This window comes from Cydia splendana, chromosome 2, assembly GCF_910591565.1.
Source record: "Cydia splendana chromosome 2, ilCydSple1.2, whole genome shotgun sequence".
Lineage (NCBI taxonomy): Eukaryota > Metazoa > Arthropoda > Insecta > Lepidoptera > Tortricidae > Cydia > Cydia splendana.
Window position 1 is genome coordinate 25,253,445 of NC_085961.1, and position 22,774 is coordinate 25,276,218.

General features: G+C 36.9%; 1 protein-coding gene across 1 annotated transcript in view; it reads left to right on the plus strand.

The window, feature by feature from the left end:
• Positions 1-1,766: 1,766 nt before the first annotated feature.
• The window catches only part of LOC134801329 (transmembrane protease serine 9-like), a 37,823-nt gene continuing 16,815 nt past the window's right edge, over positions 1,767-22,774 (plus strand). Inside the window, exons 1-4 of the mRNA XM_063773873.1 lie at positions 1,767-2,061; positions 18,809-18,935; positions 19,716-19,751; positions 22,227-22,389. Of these exons, the coding sequence (XP_063629943.1) occupies positions 1,963-2,061; positions 18,809-18,935; positions 19,716-19,751; positions 22,227-22,389 (425 nt within the window). The 5' untranslated portion in view covers positions 1,767-1,962. The remainder of the gene's footprint in view (positions 2,062-18,808; positions 18,936-19,715; positions 19,752-22,226; positions 22,390-22,774) is intronic.

Below are 22,774 nucleotides of genomic sequence, written 5' to 3' on the forward strand. Positions count from 1 at the left end.
AAAGTTTGGAAAAACGATATTAATTTATCCTAAGTCCGAGAATACCTCCTGGTTGACATATATTTCGTAACTACATTTTACTTCTGTATTGTTTAAAACATGTTATTATGGCATGGCAAGCATCATTATGTCAATTGTCCCATCATAGGAGGTATGCAGTTTTACAGCTCCTATAATGGGATTGGGCCAAATACCACTATTTTTTTACATCTGTGGAGTCACAACATAGTATGTTGTATACCTTATCTCATGGTAAATGCAATTAACAAAACACATTATAGTTTTCATCAAGTATTAATTAATTAAAATTTTATAAATTAACTCACCTCTCTTAGCGAAGTTGTTAAGAATTTTTAGTGATATTTTTTTTCAGTGGCACGGCAACTTTTGGGTTGACGCACATTTCTTAAAAAATAACCGAATTTAATAAAAATTCAAACATAATCAGCTCTAGGACTCTTATTTATGATAAAAATATATCCAGTGTTTATAAACTACTTTTTCTCAAAAATGGACGGCAAAGTCGACTTTGCCGTTTAAAAAATAGGTCGCGAAGCGCGTAGTTTATGGTCAGTCAAAAATTAAAAAGTTAAAAACATTGCAGTCTCGATTTTGGGACTGCAATGTTGCATACAAATTCCATTATTTGTCGAGTTCCAAACTTTTTAAAAGTTGAAATGGCCATATCAAATGAAGGCACAGGCCCATTAAACAGCCAAACAGATGATTAGTACCGCGACTATTTAACTGTCTCAAATAGGTTGACGTATTTTCGGCAGAAAAATACACTTCTATTTTTTTATTAAAAAAATAAAAAGGCGGCAAAGCTAATTTTTTCAATTATTTCTACTTTTGTCTGTGAAAATATATACGTAAGAACGTTGCTTTTGTAAAATATTCCTATTATATTTATATTTCTTGCACCATTTTTGAGAAAAGCACTATATATGACTCGGCTGGAAGGCTACTTGCTGGCTTCGGATTCAATTAAACGGACTCCCAAGATCGTCCGTTTAAAACGAATCCTCAGCCTGCAAGTAGCTACTTCCGAGCCTCGACAATAATGTACTATTATATACTTATTTTAGAGGAATTGTGTTTTTTTGTCCCATTACTGGTTCCGTGTCCATTATAGGGTATACTACTAGTTTGGTTTAGTAACAATGCCTACCAGATAAATGATAAATTAATTAACCAATAGGTATTGGTATTGATACTTAGCTATGTCTTCGACGGCTAAGGGTGGTCATTTCTCCATACAAACGTACTCCTCGTTTTCCTCCGTGGTTTTTGAAGCTAGAGCAATGATTTTTTCAACACATATTAATATTGTCAATATGTGTGTCGGACCGTTTTGCTTTTTTTGATATTTTTGTTTTTTAAGGCGCTAGAGCCCTTCAAAAATGGCCAAAATGGCCTAATTGACTATGCCGCAATGAGAGGCGTGGCATTCAAAACTGATATCAATTAGCCAAAAAAGCAAAACGGTCCGACACAGATAATTTCATAATCATTTAGATTTCCAAATTTGGTTACGATTGGTTTAAGTTTTGGAGGAGGAAACAGAGGAGTACGAAACCTCGATTTTTGAGATTTTTATTACGCAGGATTTTTCGCCTTGTCCTTATCGCACTACTTTTAGGTGCCGCTTCCGTTAGCGAGACGGGTATATTTACCTAAAATATTTAAAACTCAGTTCCTGTTTCGTCTTAACAACCTATAGGAACTGGTCGAACTACGCTAGCTGCTGCTAACACGGTGGGGCGCTGAGATTTTGGCGCGAGTGAAAGTGCGGTGGTGTGGCCGAAGACCCCGCACTGCGGCTGCGCCGCCGCGGCCGTCAGTACGCGAATAATGCCAGCCACTCGCCTTCACCGACTTCGCCAGTGATCCTCGAGATGCCGTGCAAATAAATGGTTGCGCATTTAGTTCTCCACCGTTTCCTACCCCGGACCCGCGACAATGTGCCCATGGACAACAGTGGCCCTTGTTTTTGTGTTTGTTTGTTCCGGTGCTGCGAGGGAGATTAGCTCGCCGGATATCGCTGCGCTTGATAACCATGTGAGTTTAAGCATACTACAACCAGTTCTGAAGATGCTTAATAGTGCAGTAAGGAAAATATTGACTCTTCCTCTGCCTAAAGTCGCATGCGATTTTAAATACATTGCCGGCCATGTAGGTTCAACGAATTGAATTGATCGATCAAAAGCCGCAATGTGTAAAAACACATGCAATTTGTTGCAAGGTGAGTACAGTGAGGCCATAAAACAGCGAGTGGTTAGCCTACAAATATTTACTGAGAAAAAAGTTGCGTTAATGATTTAATTATGCTGTAGGTTAACATTAACATTGGTCTGCAGGGACACCAACAGTAAAAGTTATGCTCTTCCTACGGTTCCTCTGCTCATTCTTTACGGAATTCACCCCTCTGGTTTCGTGTTAGGTAAATCGTTGCGCCGTCATAATCTGGAAAGGATAAGGTTTCGAGGAGAGCATCACTCAAAATTAAGTTTGCAATAGGTTCAAGTTTGGAATACATAACATCCGTCCTCTTCCTGGGAATCCCGCTTGTTTACGTCGGGAGCGTTATCACGGTCGGTCGGGCTGCGCGTGCGTTGACCGTACGTGCACTTTTACTTTCCGCCAGCTGACTGCTGTTGCCTTATTATCACGAGAACAAGACGCTATACGGTGCGTGTCGAGCAAGGTACAAGTACCTATGTACATAGTTAACTAGTTACATAGCTTGTGGTTAGGGCAAGTGCTGGAATTTTAGGTACAAAGCTCCATATTACAATAAATTTAGGTTCTATCACATTATCACAAACTATCGGTAGTAATTTATCTTAATTCCTATTACAATTGATAATGTTGTTTAGAAATAAAATTCGACGCTGAGGTAGGTCAAAATCATTTCAAAGAAACAATCTAAACAGTCTGTAAAAGTTTTGTTAGATAACTAGTAGCCATAAGAAGTTTTCTTCGGTGCATTGCGTTGCATACAGCGTGCATATACGTAACCATGAGCAGTGTTGGCCGAAAGTTAATCCAAATTGAAAATGCTGGCCATTAACCATTATAAATTGAACCGTAATCTGTAATCGTCCGTTACGGTTTAAGGTTCAATTTATAATGGTTAATGGCCAACATTTTCAATTCGCATTAACTTTCGGCCAACACTGACCATGAGTCATCCCACACTTAATTGTTATGGACTCAATTTTTGCGCTTAGTTCATAAAAACCGTGGCGTTATTCGTTATGTAAGTATAGGTAAACCAGAACTTTGGGAGTATTGTCAAGAGGGCGCTCGTTTTGAATTTTATATAGCAACAATTTGTATAGTGGGGACAATGGAAATTGGCAGATGATTTTTGTTTTATTCCGACAACTTTAATAAGTGCGAAGTTTGATGTTTGGATATTTCTTCGGTTTTTACGCTATAAAATTCGTGAATTTTACGACGTATGACACATAAATCAAAATCATCCAAATCTATTTTCTTTTTTTGTTTTCTTTTTTTTAGGTTTGGTCGTTTAATTTCGCCCTTACGCCCTTCGCTAGCAATCCGTGATGCCGATGCATGCGATACACCTAATACACAAATCAAATTATTACAAGACATCAACCAAATCGTGACGACCTGACTATAGTGACATTTGTCCATAAGTTTGAAACTTACCCGTCAATTCAGGTGCTAATTTCGTTATGTTTTCTAATGGAAGAAATTTCTCTCCCGCACGTTTTTTTCCCAATAAATAACTATATACACTATTTACAACTTTTTTCTCTGTAAAATCTAAAACTTTCGGCATGATTATTGCAGTCTAATAATAATTCACACGAAACTAGACAAAGCAATGTTTACATTGTCAATATTGACAACTATCATAGAGGGTAGATGTTGTCTATTATTAAAATTGTTGCCATTGCTAGAAATTAGTACCAACAAATTTCCGTAACATGGCGCACCCTCAATAGATCCTGGTTCACCTATACCAGCTACGGGTCTACAGACATGGCGAAATTAGTAAGTGTTCCTTGTTGTCAATGGAACCCTAAACTCATAGCTGTCTCTTTGGGCAATATCCTTGATGCCTGCAAATACTGTTGCCCATGGACACCTGGAACATTAGAGGGGTTGCAAGTGCGTTGCCGACCTTTAAGATGGGAATACACTCTTTTCTTGAAGGTTTGAATGTCGTATCGGTCGGGAAATACCACGGGCGACAGTTCATTCCACAGGTTAGCTTTGCGAAGCAGGAAATATGCTATCTACTCCTATGGGATATTGTATGTATTGTCACTGTCAAGTCAGTGCAAACTTTGTCTGGTTTTAGTCTAATACGATGCTTAACTATGATACTACCTGCTGCCTGCCAACTAAAGAGCTTCCTGAAGACCTAAAGAAAAGAGTTTAGTAAACAAAGACAAATGACTTAACAACTGATGATGGAAATTTAGATGTTGCTAGCGATTAGTGTTATGACTAATGGATTGAGCAGAATCGACGCAATAACGGTAATAATTAGGTCCGATAGATGAAGCGGATGTGCACCACTTTCGCTGTTACGTGCAGCTGTTATATAACAACACGTGGTAGGTAACAGTTGTCGAACTCGGTAGTGACCGACTAGCCTTGCATATTAGCATTGAGTTTAGGTTCGACCTACGCCCTCTAATATGTACCCTGGGCAACACAATGCAATTTAGGTTATCATAATTGATTTGGAGTTCAGTTTAAAACACACTGATCTAGACGACGCTTGCGCTTAATACCTAGATTCTAGACTTGTGGTCAATATATGACGGGAATCACCAAATCAGGTACATTTGAGTCCGTGCAGTGTAGGGTTGCCATAAGTGTAGGGACTCAGACCGGGACATTTAAAGAAAACCGGCCAAGTGCGAGTCGGACTCGCGTCGCGTTTAAAGGGTTACACAATTTGTAACAATGTATTTTTTCATGTGAAACGTGAGTGAAATGTCTATAATTAAGTCCGACTCACGCTTGACTGCACATTTCTAATAGGTTTTCCTATAGATATTAGGTAAAGAACTATTTTGTGTTTTTTATTTCAAATTTTAGCACAGTAGTTTCGGAGATACATTTTCCATGGGTTTAAATTATTATTCATTGACTAGTCAAGCTACCATGTAGATTCAGGGGATTCAGGGTCAACCAGCAAAAAATGCGAGCGAAGCGAGCGCGAAATTTTTTTGACAAAATTGTGAAAGCGTGTTAAAAAAGCCGGGCCGGGCCTAAAAATCCGAAGTTCCCCAGTGAGGCTAGCTTTCATGCGAGGTCGAAGCCGTGCTTCAGGATAAGCTCAGCTAGAGCATAGACGCCAACCAATGTCCATTGTATTAAAAAGCGAAACCGTAGGCCGAGCTTGGCGCAGCGAGGTCAAAGGCTAAGCTGAAGAAGACGAGATTTGGAAGACAAACCAAAAATTTAGGTAAAATGTGAGGCTGAAGGTCGAGCTCAGAAATCTCTACATTACTTAATAAGCCCGAAGCGTACCTACTTATAACCAGCGCGGTGAGCTTTCATGCGAGGCAAAAGGTTAAGCTTCTCAAATCAAATTTTTATATGTGTTAAAAATTAAGCGACACTGAAGGTCGAGCTGTAAGAAAGCAGCGCTAGTGTTACTCAACAATAATATGTGTCATATGTACAAGAGTTACTCGGAGGGCCGAAGTTCCATTGATGAGGTTTTAGGCCCTTGAGAGCCTGAAATTCGAGCTCTACATTACAGACTTTAAAAGCTATAAAATAACATAATTTCCATAATCATCTAATTATTGTGTGTCTGAGAAACTGATATTGGACATTAGGTAAAAGTAGGTACCATAAAACATTTTTTTTTTATTTTGGCCATATGAAACGTAGAAATGTAGGTATATTATTATTTACCAAGTCCAGCCCCCTACTAAATAACTATGATTTTTAAACCGGGACAATTTTCTTATCGGCCGGGACGCCGGGACACCGTGCTTCAAACCGGGACATGTCCCGGCGTACCGGAACGTATGGCAACCCTACCCATATAACCATTCCAGTCGCAGAATCACAAAGTGGTAACTAAATGTCAGATGTGTCGTAACAGAGTCCACACAATGTGTCTAGAATTGTTTCGAAACAAAGTGTCGTCGCCGTGTCTACACTTTTCCGTAACAAGGTGTCGACACATTTGTGTGCACTTTGCGTGCGGTTTGCGACTAAATCTGACAGCCAATTTGTGACAGCAAATGTCAATATAAAATACCTCTTGAAAACCAAGGTTTGTCAAACTACTATTAGTGTCTCGTGTGCTCGTAATTCTAGTAAGTCATCATGGGCAATGCAAATGATAATAATCGACCGAAACCATATAAACACCCAACACCCGTCAACCTTTTCCAGAAAAGTTTTTAAAGAAATGCAATAAGCTACTTAGGTCAGGCAACGAATGCTCCAAAAGTTGTAGAGGGAAATGCTCGGAACACAATTTTTGACTCCGTAACTCGGTTTGACAAGTTAGGAGGTGAACATATCAAAAGTCCCCGGCCGTAGCCCTTGAGCGGGTGGGAGAGAGGGGGCTTTGAAGGTCCCATTTTCCGGTTTTTCGATTATATCTCGGAAACTATGCATCTCAGCGACATGGCCACTTATACAAAATGAAAGTTTATTTAATTTGTTACAAGTTTATTCAGTCAATTTTTTCGATATGTTGAATAGCCTTTGAGATATCCGCTCTTGAAAGTTTATTTAGGGCTCTCAATTTTATCTTGATATATCTATATCAGTGAAGGTGCTAGGCCGTGTTTGGTATCGTTTTCGTATAAATCTGGGGTGCTGAATCCATTTAAGATATCACATTGACACCATTCCACAAAATAAAAATAAATCTTTTTAGGGTTCCGTACCTCAAAAGGAAAAAACGGAACCCTTATAGGATCACTCGTGCGTCTGTATGTATGTCCGTCTGAATACACAAAATAGTTCTTTACCTATAGATGACAGGAAAACCTATTAGAAATGTGCAGTCAAGCGCGAGTCGGACTTAATGTACGGAACCCTTAATACGCGAGTCCGACTCGCACTTGGCCGGTTTTTTTGAAACTCTTCTTGACGCTTAACCGCTGAACCGATTTCGTTGAAAAATGGTATAGAAATAGTTTGCGTCCCGGAACAGGACATAGGATAGATCTTATAACCAAAATCATCTTTTGAAGGTGTGAAAAGTGGCGTGGAAATTTGTACGGGAAAGCAATAACCGCTGAACCGATTTATATGAAATTTGGGATGGTCTACATCTTTGATTTAGTTAAAAATGATGAAAAAACATGACTTCAAACCTAAACTTAAACAGTATTAACTTCAGGAAGTCAATTCTGAATTCCCCCCTACACCTCATTTCACACCTTTAAAGGATGATTTTTGAGATAACTTATTATATCCTGTCTCGGGACTCAAAATATATGTGTACCAAATTTAAATTAAAACTGTTCAGCAGTTTAAGCGTGAAGAGGAGTTTAAAAGAAAGTATTTTAATAAGTTTATATGTTTTTACTTCGGAATGGTGTCAATGTGATACCTTAACTAAATTTGGTACTGCGAATTTATACGAAAACGATACCAAACATGGCCTCGTAGCTTTACTGTTGTAGAAGTCAAAATAAAATTGAGAGCCCTAAATTCTTATTACTTGGCCAAACTTGTGTAGAAGGAAAAGGTAAAATAAAAGTCTTCGGCAGGAATATAAGACACAAATATATTTTTTTTTTGCGTTACTATTTCATTCATCAAATATAAACATACCTTGATTATACTATTCTAGTGAGATCCTCATAGATAAACAAAAACATTTACTTAAAAAATTACAAGGTCGAAATGTCACGGAACTTGTGAGAGTAATATGTGAAAAATAAAAACTTTTATGACAAAAAAAATCTGGACACAATTTAAGAATCACCCAATTGCGTCGAGGAATCATCTGTATTTTTGCTTGTTTCATTACCTCCTCGCTTCTTTTTTGTCCTTTGTATTCTGTAGCAATTTGTTAGATCTGAAAATAAAGATAACTTGCGTCGTCACGGATGTCGATTTATAGGTTTTAGGGAGTGCAGAATTCGAAAACGATGATCATTTTATAATCCAAGATGGCGGCTACGTATTTTGTCATAAAAGTGGAATCCAAAATAGTCATCATTTTCGAAATCTGCGCTCCCTAAAACCTATAAAACGATATCCATGACGACTTTTATGACATAGTGCATTGCCGCCATTTTGAAATTGAAAATGTTATCATTTTCGAAATCTGCGCCCCCTAAAACCTATAGAACGACATCCATGACGACTTTTATGACATAGTGCATGGCCGCCATCTTGGAATCCAAAATAGTCATCATTTTCGAAATCTGCGCCCCCCAAAACCTATAAAACGACACCCATGACGACTTTTATGACATAGTGCATGGCCGCCATTTTGGATTCCAAAATGGTCATCATTTTCGAAAGCGGGGCCCCCTAAAACCTATTAAACGACATACATGACGACTTTTATGACATAGTGCATGGCCGCCATCTTGGAATCCAAAATGGTCATCATTTTCGAAATCTGCGCCCCCTAAAACCTATAAAACGACACCCATGACGACTTTTATGACATAGTGCATGGCCGCCATTTTGGAATCCAAAAAGGTTATCATTTTCTAAATCTGCGCCCCCCAAAACCTATAAAACGACACCCATGACGACTTTTATGACATAGTGCATGGCCGCCATTTTGGATTTCAAAATGGTCATCATTTTCTAAATCGGGGCCCCCTAAAACCTATAAAACGACATCCATGACGACTTTTATGACATAGTGCATGGCCGCCATCTTGGAATCCAAAATGGTCATCATTTTCGAAATCTGTGCCCCCTAAAACCTATAAAACGACACCCATGACGACTTTTATGGCATAGTGCATGGCCGCCATTTTGGATTCCAAAATGGTCATCATTTTCAAAATTGGGGCCCACTAAAACGTATAAAACGACATCCATGACGACTTTTATGATACAGTGCATGGCCGCCATTTCGGATTCCAAAATGGTCATTATTTTCGAAATCGGCACTCCCTAAAACCTATATATCGACACTAGGGTTTGAGATCCGGATATCCGGATATCCGAAATATCCGGATATCCGTCGAAACTAAGATCCGGATCCAACGTCTCATAGGATCCGGATATTTCGGATCCCACGGATCCGTTAAATATTGCACTGGTCATGGCCATCACGCGATAACTAAATACAAATATTGCTTAAACTAAACAGTAGTAACAGTAACAACAATACTAACAACCTTAAAACTAGCTACCTGCATACCTCTTGACTGGAATAAGGATAATTATTACTATGTTTTAAAATAATTATTATAAATCGCCTCGTCGGCGATGGCGGGATAACTTGGACTCCTTCTTGAGAGGCTGGCCAGATATTGCACTAAATAGAGACGAGTGGAGGAAGAGGGGGGAGGCCTTTGCCCAGCAGTGGGACACAGTGGGCTCTGAATATAATATAATATATGTTTTAAAATAATTGTTATCAGGCTTTCGCTCAGTCGGTACAATGAAATACCTTCATAGTCCTAATGCGTTCTATCAAGAAAGCAACTCTGCATTTCCTTTCGAGAATCCAAGTAATGACTGTGTTCGAGAGACGATAATGAAAATAAATACTACGTTTTTCGAACCCCAACCCGTACACGAACAGGCATAACCTGAGCAAACCGCACTTCCTAGTACCTCAGCAGCGGCCTCAATGAGTGTGAAACAACAACTGCAGGATGAGATTAAAAAGCATTATTGGATCCATCATCTTAACCTCTAGACGCAACTGCTGCTCTGGACATAGAAACACAAGTAAAGGTTGAAATGGCTTTGTTCGATAATATAGTCGCACCAAACAAAGTCTGCAGCGGATTTGATAGCCCACGCAGTGTAAGTAGTGATCCAAAGGACTCAAGCCTTTTAGCTCTTTTTGACTTGACGCCTAAAAGGCTAAAAGCCTATTTAGCTCTTTAGCCCCCGAGCCTAGTTATATTTAAGATCCTAGACTCTTGGGGTTAATAACCTTATTAAGCCCGGCCAGCCGGTCGGGGGCTACAGAGCTCAATAGGCTTTTTTTTAGGGGCTTAATAAGGTTATTAGCCCCAAGATTCTAGGCTCTTAAATAGAACTAGGCTCGGGTGCTAAAGAGCTAAATAGGCTTTTAGCCTTTTAGGCGTCAAGAGATGAGGCGAGCCCTAAAAAAGAGCTCCAAAGGCTCGAGTCTTTTGGATCACTAAGTGTAAGTGTTATATATACGTCATAATTTCATAGAAGTTTGACGTTTAATATGACACTTGCACTGCGTGCGCTATCAAAATCGCTGCAGACTTTTTACGGTCTGACTATAGTAACAAGAGGACTGAATACTTACAACGGGCTTATGATGCCTTATTAACGATATCACCAACCAGCGTGGAATCCGAGAGAGTATTCTCGTCAGCTGGTTACTTATGTAACCATCTTCGAACTAGGCTCAAAGCAGACTCGTTGGATGCTTTGAGTTTTCTGCGCTCACATTATCAAAGACTGGACAAGTAATCATTAAAAAACAGAGATTTTTTAATGCTTTGTATCGTTTAAATTAGTTATAATGATTGTGAGACATAATAATTATTAAATTAATCTTTATTATTAATGTTACCTTGTCTTTTAGTTTTATTAAATGTTTTTTTTTCGTTGGACGAGGTCCTTTTGAAGATTCAATTTTATTTGTTTGTATAACTATAATATTGATTTTGAAAACTTTAATTTTGATTACCATTCGCTTGGGTAAACTTTTTATTTTATAATGTGATTTTAAAAACTTTTAAACCTGATTATTATCAACCTAGTCAATCATTAGCTAAGGGTGTTACAATTACCTAAGTTAATTTAGTGTTATTGTAAAGAATTTTTCTATAAAAACTGATTGTTATTATTTAATTGTTAATTTGCAAACAAATGTTTAATTTTTGTCATATATTTCTACACCGATTTCAGTACGTTAATTTCAAATAAATCCTACTATCCATGAAAATAGCCTTTTTTAACCGATCCTCATAGAACGTCACTTTTTTTTATACAGATCCGTATTATCCGAATTATCCGGATATCCGGATCCGTCAAATTTTAATATCCGAAATATCCGGATCCGAAAAATTTACGGATATTGCAAACCCTAATCGACACCCATCTCGACTTTTATGACAAAGTGTTTTGCTACCATCTGCATGCAAGACATTTCTATTATTTTTACGTACAAAAATGGCCCCCTGTCAACTTTCAATCGAGATTTAATCGATAATTTATTCGATTAATATTCAGATTAATTCAATTTCAATCTATGTTAGGTCGACTAAACTAATCGCGATTAAAATTTGAGAATTAACTTTTTTTATTCCATTAATTAGTCGAATAAACAGTTAATCGATTAATGCCCATCTCTGACCACGGCATTTTTACACTTTGAGAATATCTGAAAACAAATCAACACAAGGAGCCATTTTGCAAATCCAGTAACATACCAGTAACTTTGTTATTACTTTTGACAGCGCGTGTCATGTGTCAACACAGAGTCGACACAAAGTCGAAACATTGCAACTACTTTGTGACTGCAATATTTCTCAGCCTTAAACCATATTTATACATCATAATTAACAAGTTTCGTAGTATGTAAAGCGTTATTTCTGTTATTTAAGTATAGTATACGCATCGAAGTACTAAAAATGCTTCAAATAATATAGTTATGAACACAGGCACTGAGAAGTAAACAATTTAATTTCCGGCTAAACTAAAACAATGTGGTGGCGCGTTGATTATATTACACTTAGTTTATCAAATCACTCGAGCAGTTTAATTCCCCATATTAATTTAAGTCCTATTGTAATATAAATGCAAACAATATATAATAACGTCTTGTAATCCGTTTTAGAGATGGCGTATTAATGTCACTTATTTTTATTTAAGTATTTTTCCATCTGACAGTTTCCATTTGACAGGAACAAAATGAACGAATGAACGAATGATTTTGGCATAAAGTAGTCGCAAACCCGAAACAATGTGTGCACACGGCGACCACACTTTATGTCACTGGTAACTGTGTCGACACGGCGACGACTCTGCGACTGGAATTGTGACCGAAACAGACGGTGTCGACACAAGATGTGTCAACACCGCGTCGTAACGGCGACTGGAAATGGTTGTATGGGTAGTGCAGTGCTTCTCCCACCATATATTGACAGACATGTCGACCAGACACATTTAATATACACATCCGTACGTATTTAATTTACATATCTATCGCTACATAATACTTCAATCGTGTAGAAGTTAGTTACCTACTCCACAAGCTATTTTATTTTTCCTGATTGACTAATTAATACATTTGAAAGAAACTTTTTACGATACATTCACCTAATGAATTCATAAATACACGTAGACATTCTTTCGTTTATTACCCACTTACTGGGTCATTAGTGTACCTAATACATAGTTCAATACAAAGTAATCGAATAGGAACTATTTTTCCGCCGTGCTGGGTCACTAAACGATCAGTTATGCAAGTTTGGGTGGGCGTAATATGCGTGTTTCCGCACTTGTGCTGGAATTACTTAGTAACGTATGCGAATTAGATAACTGACAGGCAACTAAGTTAATAATCACCTCATTTGTTCATTAATAAGTTCCTACCGATGAATATAATTTTAGTAATGAGACTTTAACGAGGGTTGTCTTAATCCTATGAACTGTTCGAAACACACGTTACACGTTAGTTTCTCATTCTCAATCATCAGATGTCATCTCATCACAAAGAGATATTATAAGTATACAATGAACTTTTTAAAGCTTCTCATTACCTACTAAACCTATTTGATGTGTTCGGGCAGGAATACCTACCAACGTTGCAGAGGAAAAATATTGTCTCTATACAAAAAGTGGACCGCAAATTGTGAGTTACGCAACCGGCGTCAGACACTTTCTTGCATTATTTTGATCGCAAAAACGAGAGCAACAATTACCTCGTGAAAGGCAGCCCAATCATACTTTGGAAAGTATAAGTAAGTACCTACTATCGCATGACCTTATACTGGCGGCTTATACGCATTCAATGAAAAAAAAACTTACACGACGAATGCGATATTAGTGCAATTGAGCGTTGCCATAAAAACATTTTATAAAAAAAATATAGTTGAATTAATATAAAACACTAAAAAAGGGAAAATCGGTGTTATCGGCTACATTCGAAGCGCGCAGCTCGCGTTATTAGCAGTGATTGTGTTAAGTAGGTACTGGGTAGGTATCTTCTTTAAGAAAGTAACCTATTCCATTTTGAGGATACATTTTGAATAGTGTTCTTAACAGCTCATGAGTCTCTATTATTTGCTATTATGTATGTCCAATTTATTGTAATGAATAATTTTCTAAATATTTATCTTAGAAAAGAACCTAAAGATTGTCCCCATCTTACACTAAATACAATTGTTTTTTTTTTTCACCTTAAAATCTCTTCGACATAAATACCAAACACAAATACATAATACCTACCTACCTAATGATATTTAAGTAAATAACCCATCTGCATAATACCTAAAGTTTATTGTATGCATAGTATCTGAGGAAATTGTATTGTTTCGATGCATTGTTAACAAAACAATCAATCGACCCTGACATGAAGACATTGAACTTCAGACTGACCAACGATCTACATTGCATTAGATATTTCACTCGGGTCGGTTTCGAAATCACTAATGGGGTCACGGGTTTTCAATTTAAATGACCGATCTTCGAACTGTCTAGAATTCATTTTTTGCTGCCCTTTCAGGCAGCCTTGGAATCAGACATTGACCGTTTTTTTTTCAAATTATGAAAAACATGACAATAATAATCGTGACTATAATTAATCATCATGAATTCATGACTCATGATTCATGAGTAATATTCGTGACGTAAATCGAAAAGCGTGTTAGAAGCTCGAAAGATATTTGTGTCACTTAATTTTGGATTCAATTATCTTTATTCTTACTCTCAGTATTAAGCATATATATGAGAAGAGCTCTAGAAAGCGACATAATTTTATGATAGTTATTTACATTTTTTTTCGTTTTCAATAAAGAAGGAAGTTTGAGAACATTTTGATTATTAACAATTGCCTAACTTGTTGAAAAAATAACTTTAATATAAATTTCTACAAGTACATACTATATTTGTTGACATATTTTAAATACACCATAATTTTATTAATTTTTTTAATGAATATTTTATACCTTTAAAATTATATTTAATCTTACGTAATCGCTTTTTCACGTCGTGCGCGCTTCCCGAAAATTAGGCGCGGAGGGCTGTGTTCAGCGTTTAATAAAAAGTATAAATAATGGAGATACAGTTCTGCAAGTATGGAATGTTTTATTAGATATATCCTCCTCTTTTACCATATTAATTTTGGTTTCTTAAATAGTAATACTTTTTGAGATTTTGCGGAAATAAAAAATATCTACTTATTTCCCAATTTTTTTGTTTATAACTTTTGATATTTTTTGTGTGTATTCGAATACATTTTTCTAGGCATCATGACGAATCTAATGAGGTATCACACGTATTTTTAGGAGTAGTATCTCTATTTTTCACCATTTTCAGTTTCTCGAGCAGTCTATAATATTTTCTTCGGGTTGGTGTGGTGAAAAATTTTGTGTTTCACTCGGGGGCAAATTTTGTTTAACCCTTGCGCTTTGAAACCCTCGCAAAGCTCAAGATTAAATTTTTCAACTTTGCCCCCTTGTAAAACAAATAACTATATTTACTAGTAGGTATTACTTATAGCTCCGCGAAAGCCATAACACTAATATACCTATTACTATTATTGTTTACAAGTTGTTTAGTATCACGCGTAACAGTTTATTCATGATAGAGTTTCAACCTTAGCCTCATTATTTGTGCCATAACGGGTTACGTAATGGAAAGACGTGTCGTTTCGTCACCACTGACGTTACGTCAGAACACATCGGGGAAAGCGAATGTGTGTTGCTGCTCATATTATATTGTAAACATAGGGAATGCGGTTGACATAAGGAAGGATTGTTAAATATAACACTATGTATGATATATTTGTGCACATGTACATTGCCAAAGCAAGTGCTACCATCCACCGTTGTCGTCGGTACGTTTCCTTGTGCATAGTAGGTTCTGCCATCTTGTGGACTACATCGGAAGCATAAACGACACATTTACGACTCGCGCCAAAAATCTGACGGCTCCTATTATGCTGCCCCCTATAGTTCATGCACGGGGCCTGTAGCACTTATTTTCAGGCCTTGGATTTTCTATAGCAAATAGTAAGCAAGGTAATCATCATCCTCATTTGAATAATTAATCAAATATACCTAGTACTTTTACAAATGATAGCAATTAAATCTGTCACCACCACATTAGTTAAACATTATGTGATTAATAATAAATAAATGTGACGTTCCACGGCAGAAGGTACCTTATGGCGGCTGGCGCTTACGTCGCATAGCGCCACAATAATATTGGAGCGACGTTAATAATAGCGTAAGCGCCAACTGCCATAAGGTACCTTTACCCGTTGGACGTCACATATGTATAGTAGTATACCCTATAATGGACACGGAACCAGTAATGGGACATAAAAACACAATTCCTCTAAAATAAGTATATAAAAGTAGTTTATAAACACTGGATGTACTTTTATCATAAATAAGAGTCCTAGAGCTGATTATGTTTGAATTGTTATTAAATTCGGTTATTTTTTAAGAAATGTGCGTCAACCCAAAAGTTGTCGTGCCACTGAAAAAAAATATCACTAAAAATTCTTAACAACTTCGCTAAGAGAGGTGAGTTAATTTATTAAATTTTAATTAATTAATACTTGATGAAAACTAGAATGTGTTTTGTTAATTGCATTTACCATGAGATAAGGTATACAACACACTATGTTGTGACTCCACAGATGTAAAAAAATAGTGATATTTGGCCCAATCCCATTATAGGAGCTGTAAAACTCCTACCTACCTCCCACCTCCTATGATGGGACAATTGACATAATGATGCTTGCCATGCCATAATTTCATGTTTTAAACAATACAGAAGTAAAATGTAGTTACGAAATATGTCAACCAGGAGGTATTCTCGGACTTAGGATAAATTAATATCGTTTTTCCAAACTTTTATTTAACTTGCCTTGTTAGTTAGTGTGGGTCAAATCTTGGTAGCTGAATTTGACCCACTTTTCGATTTCCGATTCAGTTGAAATTTTGTGTAAGTACGTAATTAAGTATGCAAATCGGATGATAATGCAATATTATGATAACATGGACTTGATCTGATGATGAAGACAGGAGGTGGCCATGGGAACTATATCGCAATAAACCCTAACTAATTGTGTTTGGGTATATTAGAATTGTCTCGATGAATCTAATACAATAATAATTGGCTGTGGAAAGAAAAATACATTCAGCGATAAAAGCTTATACCAAAAATTGATTTTTTTGCCATAACTTATTCCCCATTTCAATATTTTATACTGATAGAGCAATGTCCATTATAGGGGGCCCATTACTGGATCCACGTCCATTACCGGGGGCCCATTACTGGAGCTTTGGTGTCCATGACTGGAGAAAAAAAGCATAGTTTTAATTTGTTAATTATGTGGAAACTCATTGCAGTATCTTTGATACAACACGCCTAAAACATGAAAGGCGGATAGGACTTTCATCTTTTAACACGCTAAGCGGAGAGAGTTTACATGTACAAGGGAAATGTCATAAATACTCCAAATTTCCTCTTAAATGTCCCATGACTGGTGCTGTTACTATATATTAAAAGTAACAGATAAATACGAAACAAATTTTGTACTAAGCAGAAACGTCTGCTAACAAAAATACTCATTCGTTTCAAAAACCAATCATTTCGGAAAAGTAGGTAGGAATTTTAACGTAAGTATGTAATATATAAGAAATACTAAGTATGTACCTATCTACTTATTACGTTCATTGCTTATTATTTTTAATAAACATACCTATCTCGGAAATCCTGAAATCGATTTATGTTGCAGGTATTTAATCCTATCGGTCATACCATACGGCTATCACTTCCATGATGATTATGCACAATGGGAAAATTTAATTAAATACCTAAATATCTACAGAGGTGCATATCACGTTATTTAGCAGATTTAATTAATGAACGTTCGTTTCAATCAGTATTATACTCAGGGCTCAATAGTAGATTGTTAACCAAGGGATGAACGGCTAAATATTTAGGCCATTTGCATTAGTGCAAGTCGGTATGCGTGCTTTTCTTTCGAATTAAACACTCTACTATTCATTTCGAATACGAGGAAAGTAAAATACATGTGTAGTTTACAAAACCTACTAAGTAACATACCTATACCGTAAAATGGGGTGAGTTGGGTGAAATTTGACTTTCAAACCTCGATAAAATTTTATTTTTACATGTGAAAACTGAATGGTGTATATAATAAGTGGTTCGGACGTTTGTATTTTAGTTTGTATTTTATTTTGGGTAGTTCCATTTCATAACTTTGACGATAAAGAGGAAAACCCACCTCACCCCGTAGTGCCTCGTATTTGGGGTGAGAGGGTTTTTCATACAAAGGTGATTTTGGAAGATTGTTGGATCGATTTTTTTTATTATGAATATTACTATAGCTCCATTTTAAATTGGAATACATTATTTTTGTAGCAGTAGCCTTAAAAACCCACCTCACCCCCCTCTCAATCCTTCTCTCCCCATTCATAACCCATAGTTCCCCGCGAAACCTACTCACCCTGTTTTACGGTATTGTATAGTATTTCTTAACGGTCCCTACTTCCATAAAAAATAGGCAAAAGAATCGTTGTTTATGGAATCGGGAGTTGAATATCGCAATGGAAATTATACAACAAATCCATTTATTTTATTTTCATTGCTCATGGTTACAAAAATGCAAAAAAACGCACTTGGAAAGTAAAACGCCCGCCTTACCGTAGGTAGGTGTAGGTTGTACTTTGAGTCATTCCACAATTCACCGCCTGTCAGATGAGATGAGAATGAAAGTGTAACAAAAACTAGGCAAAACGAAAAGAGTAATGGCGTATCAGATCACCGGAACATGGTTTTTTTTGAGATTGTGAAAGCAACATTGACATTACTGGCCAATTATTTTGCCATTGCGCAAGTGCGGTAATGCACGTGCGCGCTGCGAAAGCGAAGCCGCCGTGAACTTTAAATAAACATTAAACAATGCTTATGTAAGTGCATTTCCGTTGGGACGGTCTATCTCGACAAGTTTATCTGTGTTTCTGGTTTTATAGCCTCTCTGATGTCGCGTGATGGGTCACGTAAATTTTAGGTAGTTATGTAAGTAAACGGTAATCGTAAAAGCGTGTTCTTCCAACTGACAAAACTGCATGGTGGCTTTGTGAGCTGTAGATCTCGCGAACCCCTATAGCTACGCCATTTTGAAAATTATGAAAAAACCTAATCAACCAAAAATGCCATATAATTATTGAACAAATTGTAAGGTGTGGGTGTCTGGCGACCTACGAGCAGGCGCATTTTTTGCACAAAAACTCAGCCTCACTGTGCAGATAGGGAACGCGGCCAGTGTCCTGGGAACAATGCCTCAGGCTTATTTAGGTTTAGACTTATGATCATAATTTAATAATATGTTTACAAATTGTAAGGAAGTACCTATGAGTTTATCAATTGAGTTTTTTAAATTTTCCAGGTGTCATCAGGTAACAGAAGCCAGCGGTTTCTCTTCGACGCCATCTTCGGACTGGAGGTGCCACTCCTGGATGAGCAGAGCGTGGAGGAGGAAGACGATGACTCCCAGGTCAAGAACTGCTCATGTGGCAAGTATTCACGTTCACCAGCCTTCCCATTGCGGCACTTTTGTTGTAGCTGTACCTACCGCCAATGCCAACATTCTTGTAGGATCAATCCACTTTTGTAGACCAGTGACTATGTAGTTCAGTGTTAGTTTGGCTCAACCTGAGATTCTATCTTTCTTTTTGTAGAAATGTTTGTATGTGTATCTTGCTGAGAAATCTACAGATCATAGGTACTTACTGAAAAAGTCTATCATTGTATTTCCATATTGTTAAACTTGTTAACAAATTATTTGAAATACCAACGTACGTTGTACGAGTTGTTTCAAGGTTCCGTACGCAAAGGGTGACCATAGGAACCCTATTATGAAGCCTATTTTTATTTGTTAAAATACCTATGTTTACCTAAATTCACTGTAAAATGATCACACGAAAGTATCTTATAGTTCAGTTAGGCATGTCCTTTTCTTACAAATATAGTACTTTTGAAGACACTGCAGCAAGTAGCTAGTTCTCAAGTAGAGGGTCTACCGCGAACATCGAAGTTCGTAAATCTTCCTCTTTTACTCCATTTAAAGCGTAATAAGAGTGACAGAGATAGTTGCTAGAAATTTATGAAATTCGACTTTCGCGGTTACAGGTGCCTTTAATCTCGCTCAAACATCTATATACGTTTATTATACACTCGAAAAATGTCCAAGTCACAAATTTTCATGCTACACTGAAATTTGCATGGTCCCAATCTATTCACAAGTTTTAGCGCTTACATGCAGTTCTAATTGTGCATTCAAATTCACTTTTTAGAGTGCGGCAGAGCAAATCCTCTTCCTAGGAAGATAGGTAAGTTGTGTCATGTAGCACTCGATATCGAAATACACTTATAATCGAATTAAATTGTACCTATTACCTACTAGTGGTAGAAGTAGTATCCTTAGTATCCTAGCCCTATTGTTAATCTGTGGTTAATGTGGTTATGCACATTGCACAACATGCACTACCTATGCTTAATTTGTAAGTGTATTTGTATTTTTAATTATTGTATTGTAAGTAATAATATGTACAATCTGTTAATTTGATTCGTAAACTGTGTATTGGCACTATGATATATACACAAAAAAACAATTTTTTTTTTTGTAAATATGTACTTAACACATAGTGACTAAATCGGGTGAACTTACTTTTATTAATTGGCCTGCGGGCTCAGCACGGTTCCATTTTTATCGACTATCACTATGCGCGTCCCTTTCGCACTTACATACTTGTTAGAACGTGACAGGCATGGTGACAAGGGATAAAAACGCGACCGTGCTAAGCCGCCTGATTACGTTATTGATTGCAGGAAGACTAATAAAAGTAAGTGCACGCGATTAAAGCCTGGTTCAGTTTAAATTTAGTTTTCAGTAGAAAACGTTTTCGATCAAGTTTAAATTAATTTAATAAACAGACATCGTAAATCTTATAGCATTTTCGGTGCAACGGAGTGGTGTTAACGGAATTGGTATAAACAATTTCAACCCTAATGATTAATTAACGTTAATTACGTTAATATTAACCTTAATTTACCATTTCCGTTGGAATTGTTTATACCAATTCCGTTAACACCACTCCGCTGCACCAAAAATGCTATAAAATTTACGATCTCTGTTAATAAAACTCACGTTTCCGTTTTGCACTATTACCTAATTAAATAAACTTGGTCAATATTTATGTAAGTAATGTTGAAATACCTATTAATTAAACTTTTTTTGTATGTAGTGTAATGATTATCAACTTATCAATATATATAGAAATTAACAACCCCTGTGTATAACTCCTGGTTATGTGTGAATGTATTCCTCAATGTTTTTAAGTTTGAATAACAATAGAGGTAGTCATTATGTATGGTATAGCAATGGTCTAATAAAAACTAACAACCAGGTAGACATGACACTTAAAATAGTCTTGCGAAAGCAATGTCTTGTTACAGCAATCTCATAAAGAGTGCAAGAAAGATGTAAACAATCATTAACAAGAATAGAACGACCCCATGTGCATTGAACTGCAGCCATCGGAGAAAGTGAAGTAGTTACTATGGTGGTCGCAACCGTTCAACTGCAAACGTTTAAAAATGACAGGAAAACGATCGCACAGGTATCGCCTAGTAGACTTGATAGTGCTATAGTGTTATAAAAGAATTGAAATTAGTTAGATATACTTATAACTAAAATACCGAATAATTAGGTACCTACCTAATGATTTTTTTGGCTTTTTGGGCTTTTTGAATCGTAATGCCATGCCGGCAATGGATTATCATACGACATTACCTATGGCTCAATCCCCCATAAAAAACATCGACATAAACTTTAAACTTAGGTACATTACATAAGTCCTTTAATAGCTATTAGTTTTACAAGGGGGCAAAGTTGTTGTTTAACCGCTCGAGCTAATATTGATACCCGAGTAAGCGAAAGATTCCAAAATTGAACCACGAGCGTAGCGAGTGGTTCGAAAAATGGAATCTTGAGCGTTGCGAGGGTTTCAAAGCACGGGGTTAAAGAAAATTCGCCTCCGAGTGAAACAAAATTTTTCACCACACCAACCCGAAGCAAATATTAAATGTAAAATATCAAACAAAATCAAACCAAATCAAATTCAAATGAATGTTATTAAATATTTATCATCCAAAATCATCATTAAAAAGTCAATTCTACCAGCAAACATAAGAAAACAACTTAAAATTTGCATTTGATTACTTTGCCTCACATGTGAATTACTGATAGCAAAGTGCAACTTTGCTATCCGTTTTTGAAGTGCAAAGTACCTAAGCCTTTCCGAGCTGGTGTGGTGAAAAGTTTATTGCCATTATTTATTCTCGCATTTTAATTAAATACTTTAATGCATACGTCGGGGCAGACCAGGGATTGCTTGAACGTCTTTAGTGTCACACTACACAGGTACAGATTAAATCACTTTAAAGTCATATGCTATTCCTTACCCTAACTGTTTATTATTAAATCCCAAAAAATATGTGAGTGATGTAGAGTGGTATTTCCTAAGACACAAATTTCTATGAAAATTTGATGTTTATAATACATACTTTCTTCTACACTTTGTTCTGTCAATTTCGATGTAGAGTTAGCGTAAATGGACTCTTGTCACAAAATTATCATCAAAGTATCCTACACAGTTCACACGAAGCTATTTCCTTATGCTTATATCCACAACCGCCACCGTATAAAGCAATTTCCCGGTCCCAAGCGGCCGAGCGAGTTTGTCAAGGGCTCCATCTAGATATCTACAATGTTAGGGTTCAACAAACTGCTTTCGCTTTCACAGAGTGCGGCGGATCGAACCAGGAGAACCGCATCGTGGGCGGCGTGCCGGCAGGGGCCAATCGCTACCCGTGGATGGCCAGGATCGTCTACGATGGACAGTTCCACTGTGGAGCGTCGCTGCTGACCAAGGAGTATGTGCTCACGGCTGCGCATTGCGTGAGGAAGTAAGTTATATGGAAGACTTCATATTTCTAAACCCGAAAATTGTTTTACTAGGGAATTTATATCTATGTATCTTGTAACTTTAAAAACATCTGTAAACTGAAAACCCGCATACCATAAAGGCCATAAACGTGATCAATTCAAATAATTCCAGATAGATTGCTAAATCGGATGTAGAATAGCCGTAACGAGGTATCTGTAGTTTCAAACTAATCAAAATAATCACCGCCGACGTTTTGGTTTAGTTAGAATATCACTGAAACTGAAAACGCTGTAATATTATAATCAACGAGTTAGGTTAAGGGGCTGTGCGTTTGGATTTTTGAGAGTTACGATAACTTTAGTACTTAAGCACAGGTTTTCCAATGTTTCTGAAAATTAATAGAT